The 4,933-nt window shown below is 52.9% G+C and overlaps 1 protein-coding gene across 1 annotated transcript; it reads right to left on the bottom strand.

The window, feature by feature from the left end:
• Window positions 1–235: 235 nt before the first annotated feature.
• On the bottom strand, window positions 236–1,989 carry LOC123105176 (probable carboxylesterase 2). The gene has a single exon (XM_044527183.1). It carries the CDS (start codon window positions 1,972–1,974, stop codon window positions 694–696), a length of 1,281 nt encoding a protein of 426 aa, XP_044383118.1. The 5' UTR covers window positions 1,975–1,989; the 3' UTR covers window positions 236–693.
• Window positions 1,990–4,933: the final 2,944 nt, after the last annotated feature.

Raw genomic sequence — 4,933 nt, 5'->3', positions numbered from 1 at the left:
AACCTCGTGTATCCACCGCCCGATCGTCGGCGTCGTACAAAATCAGGCGTCCTCCTCGCCACAGAAGGGAGCCCGGCCGGAATTCTAGGAGGAAGCCGTCTAGATCCGACACGAAGTCGCACCACAGTCATCCTCCTCCTGCTCGACTAGTGAACCTATAAACCCCATGCCTCCTCTATAGCTATGCTCGCGTAAATAAGCCGTTGTGTACGTGATTGCCCAAATTGCCATTGCATGCCATCAAAGTCTTGAATTGTGTTCCTCTTCAATTCCGGGGCATGGGTCTGGCGGCGTTGCAACATATCGTAGGCTCATAACGATTGATTGATGACATGTCGTATGGTTGCATGGTCACCACACGTTTGACGTTGTGCTCTCACGCTAGCTCCATAGAACCTGCGCCTTTATAAACCTCGATCACGTCGAAGATCGACCGAGCCCCTCTTCCGTCCATTCATACTTATCCGTTCCAAAGTTCAAGGGGCCGCCGGAGTTCACGGCACACGTGCACTCTCCGGCCGCGGTGGACAAAGCCATCTGTCCCTGCTGTTACGAACAAGCCGATCTGCTTCCAAGAAGAAACGAAAACAGAGGTACTAACAGCAACACACATTCTCACTCTACGCTTATTCTCTAGTATCTCACACTACCACTGGTCTGATCACCGCGCTGCCAGACCAGACAAATGAGTAGCTAGGAGTGAGTGACGAACTCCGCGACGGTGGCCATATGCGCGGCGGCCTTGGGCGACTGGAGGTTGTTGAGGAAGTAGCAGTGCGCCTCGCCGGGCGTCTCGTACAGCCGCGCCTGCCCGCCCCAGCCGCTGCCCCGGAGCGCGTCCACGTACGCGCCCTGCCACGGCCCCAGCCGGTCCTGCCCCGACCTGGTCACCAGCACGCGCGCGGCGCCGAGCCGCCGCCACGCGTCCGCCGGCAGCGCCATCGGGTCCACGTACGGGTGCTCCGTCCCGTACCGCCCCGCGCAGATGAACCCCCACGCCCGCTCCGCCCACGGGCTCGCGTGCCCGCCCAGGAAGTACGGGTCCAGCAGCGCCACGCCCTTGATCCGCCCTCTGCCGTCGTCCTGCTGCCCCGCGCGCATTGCCAGGTTGTGCGCGATGTTGCCGCCGGCGCTGTCCCCGCCCACGAACAGCCGGGACATGTCGCCGTGCTTGTGGAGCCAGGACGGGCCGTAGCCGGAGCCGTTGCGGGCGTTGGAGAGCACCCACTGGAGCGCCGTCCACGAGTCGTCGTAGGCGGCCGGGAGCGTGTGCTCCGGCGCCAGGCGGTAGTTCACCGACACCGCGATGACGCCCGCCCTGGCCGCCAGCGCGTTGAGGTAGTTGTGGTACACGGGGCCGAAGGCCGACTCGACGACGAACGCGCCGCCGTGGAAGTAGAGGAGCACGGGTAGCCTGCCGCGGCGGCTGCTCGGGCGGTAGAGCCTGACGGCGAGGCCCGTGCCCTGGTCGACGACGACGTCGGTGGAGGCGACGCCGGTGCGCGCGTCCACGGACGGCGGCACCACGCTGGTGCCCATCAGCCGCTGCACCCGCCCGCTCTCGTACTGGATGAGGAAGGGCGTGAAGTCGAACTTGACCGCGTCGCCGTTGCCGCGGCCGCGCAATGCCGAGACCCCCTCCCCGAGAGCCGAGCAGAGCGCGAGGAGGAGGGAGACGAGCAGAGCTCGCGCGGCCATGCTAGAGCACGGAGCGCGGAGGGAGGGGGGACAGTGCGCGCGGCCGCGAGTGACCCGCACTGTGCCGCGGTACTCCCGGTGCGGTGTGAGTGCAGTGGCCCGGGGCGCGCACGCACGCACGCTCATATATATACATGCACGCACGCACGCGCGCACGCACGCACCGGTCGACGCGGCGGGCACGGTGGGCAGCGCGCACCGGGTGGTCGATGGTGCGCGAGCTCCTTGTGCGGGAAGCGACGGATGGCGTGCGTGGCTCGGGTCAATGCGGAGCATGCGCTGGGTGGCGTTCCCTCCCGTAGTGGGGCGGCACGGCACACTCGCGCGCGAGCCATTACTAGTGGTGGCCCGTAACCATCCGGCCGGCGCCTAGTGCTTAAGTGCGCGGACCTATCCATCCATCCATCCTCCCCGTCGACCGTCACTCACGCCCAGCCATCGTCGTAACCGGCGCGTGGTTAATCAAGGCGGGCGCCAGTTATTTATGTTACTATAGACCGACAAACGGCCGTCGGTACTACGTAGCCAGGAGGGTTTCGGACGTTGTTCATCAATCAGACGTACGTTTCGTCACGGGCGTAGCCCATTAATGCCAACTGTTGGTATGGTGGGAGGGTTTTGGAGCACGTAGTACAGTAGTACGTACGTGTGGACGGGCGCTGGGCGCTCCAGTTGGCTTGTGCGGACGGAGATCGGCCGGTGTAGACCCAGCGTGTCACTTTGGTGCCTTGTGGGTCGTGGCTTGTGACCCTGGGCGAAGGCGAAGCTACTTTCCATGGCCACTTTGCATTGCGTCCTCCCGTCGTGCGGGCGTCGGTCTGCAGATGGCGGGACGCGCTTACTGCGCCGTGGCTGGCGGCCTGGCGTTTTACTTACTAATTGCTCCGTTGCACGAGGCTGTCTCCTCTGCATTAGTGTGGCATGCATTTACTAGCGAAACTCCGAAAGCCATCGATGGCCTGGGCCGGCGCCATGTGTGCACCGGCGTGCGTGAGCTCACTCTCTCCTTTTGCTGCAATGTGTCTGGCCATTGGAGGCTTGGAATGGTAAATGCATGCAGGGCGGAGCAGAGGAGGCTAGCGTGAAGGCGCTACGGGTCTCTGGCCAGCTGGCGTGCATGTGGGCATGAATTGTATCGGTCTCAGGCGGTTCGGCGCAGCATGGCGACGAGCTCAACGGCCGCGCCACGCCATGGCGGTACGCTTGTATGATTCGCTCGGGTCCGGGTTGATGGGAGGGGGTTTCCCTTCTCGTGATCAAGGGACGGGGTTTCCCTTCTCGTGATCAAGGGACGGGATTGGATTTGCTTGTGAGCGACCGCAACGTGCCCGGAGTGTGTGCGTTCCAGGCTCTCGGTGTCACGGGCATGGATTGAACCGTGGAATCGTACTATCGTGGTGCAGAAGATGTTCACTTTTGGGAACCGAGAGAATGCAGCACGTAATAAACTGGGCGTGCTTTTTTTTTTTTGAGGAAGATAAACTGGGCGTGCTGGGAAGGGACGAGGGATGGACACCATATTTTGCCGAATTCGCCTGGTCCCGTCTCAAGGCCTGCCATCACAATCATCAAATTCAAAATTATAGTATACACATGTAATTGTTCCAATCCCCTAAAAAAATCAATTGTTCCAGCAAAAAATTATACAAGTAACTTTTTTCTCATAAAATATAAATAAAGTGCAACAAACAGCAAATTTAGCGTAGCTCCGCCCATTAATCGGTTCGGTGTGAATAATACAAAAAACAAAATACTCCATATCCCTAATTATAAGTATTATTAGAATCATTTTTAGGAGCATTAAAATCATTTTAATTATCGTATATTTCATTACAACTCCTATTTTAGGTGTTTCGGGATTTTGATCTAGGCCATGGGGTTCGGCTGTATAAACCTAGCTTACGTCGTTCCGCTCGTGTGAAAAAACAAATAGGGCTATTTGTTTTCCTTTTGTTGCTTCTTTTTCTTATTATGCAATATATTTTTGTTACCCCACATTTTTTGTGTTTCGTTCAACGATTTTATAGATTTTGTTCTAAGTGGCTAACCATTTTGTTTCATATAAACAAAATTACTTTCTGTCACAATTCAATGCCATAAATAATGTTTTTGAATATCTAAAAATACATCCTCTTCAAATATAGGAGCATTTTTTGTACATGTGCATTTTATTTGCACTACAAAATTTTACATGTAAAACTGATATAGAAGATTATTTCAAAATAATATAAATCTTGAGATTATTACAAAGGAAAAAGGAGGAACATGTACCCCCTCCGTCCTTGAAAGAGTGTACTTTCAACTTTGTTGGAAAGTCAAACTTTTTTATGTTTGCTCGTACTTATATAATAATAGACCAACATTTATGCCATCAAATTAGTAGTATTAGATTCATGATAAAATATATTTTTGTCCTATATCTATTTGGTTTCATAAGCATATTTTTGCACGAACTCGGTCAAATTTTGAGATAGTTTGACCCTCCAACAAAGTTAGAAATACACTCTTTCAAGGAGGAAGGGAATATATGTTAGTAGGTTGTGCTAGGGGGCGGCCCATTGTTTTTTCCTTTAAGCGTTTCCCCGGTAGTTGTCGCTTAAGGATGCATATAGGGAGTGCGGCTAAACTTCGCTCGCAGCGAGAGCAACCGTGCATTCGCCTCAACCGACCCAACGCTAGGAGGCACACTGCCTTTCTTTTTCTTTTTCTTTTTATTTTATTATTAACATTTCTGGAATGGGAAATAATATATTTAATATTTTAAAGGCGTTCATCGCGCATTCATAAAATTCTTCGTATAGTCTTAAAAGAATGTCCGCACAACTTCAAAAATAAATGTTGATAACATTTAGAAAAAAGTTCTTGACATCCCAAAAAGAATGTTCACATACTTAGAAAAAAATTATGACATTTGCCAGGTGGCCAGGACGTGGGCACCAAAATTATGCTTATTGGCATTTTAATTCTGAAAAAAAATCAAACCAAGCCTGAAAATCATAAAACTTAGCATGCTATCATGATATGAATCCTAGTGGATGTAATACTAAAAAATTGTTAGTGTTTCACAAAAGTTGCCACATAGACTGCTTGAATAAAACCATCTCCGAGTAAGAAACTAGGCTCCGAGAAGCAATATACCATGCTTGCATGCGAAGAAACTGTTGTTTCCTCGGTTCACCTTGAAACTAGGCTTCAAGTGGGAATAACCCAAGTTTGGATGTGAAGCGGACGCTGC

The sequence above is a fragment of the Triticum aestivum genome, chromosome 5A (genome assembly GCF_018294505.1).
Source record: "Triticum aestivum cultivar Chinese Spring chromosome 5A, IWGSC CS RefSeq v2.1, whole genome shotgun sequence".
In the NCBI taxonomy this organism is placed as follows: domain Eukaryota; kingdom Viridiplantae; phylum Streptophyta; class Magnoliopsida; order Poales; family Poaceae; genus Triticum; species Triticum aestivum.
The sequence above is the reverse complement of the archived record's forward strand: the minus strand, read 5'-3'. Positions and strand labels throughout refer to the sequence as shown.

What these genes read in the sequence shown, in the direction of transcription:
- LOC123105176 (XM_044527183.1), bottom strand. Translation starts at nt 1,974, where the DNA reads ATGCTCCGCATTGACCCGAGCCACGCACGCCATCCGTCGCTTCCCGCA.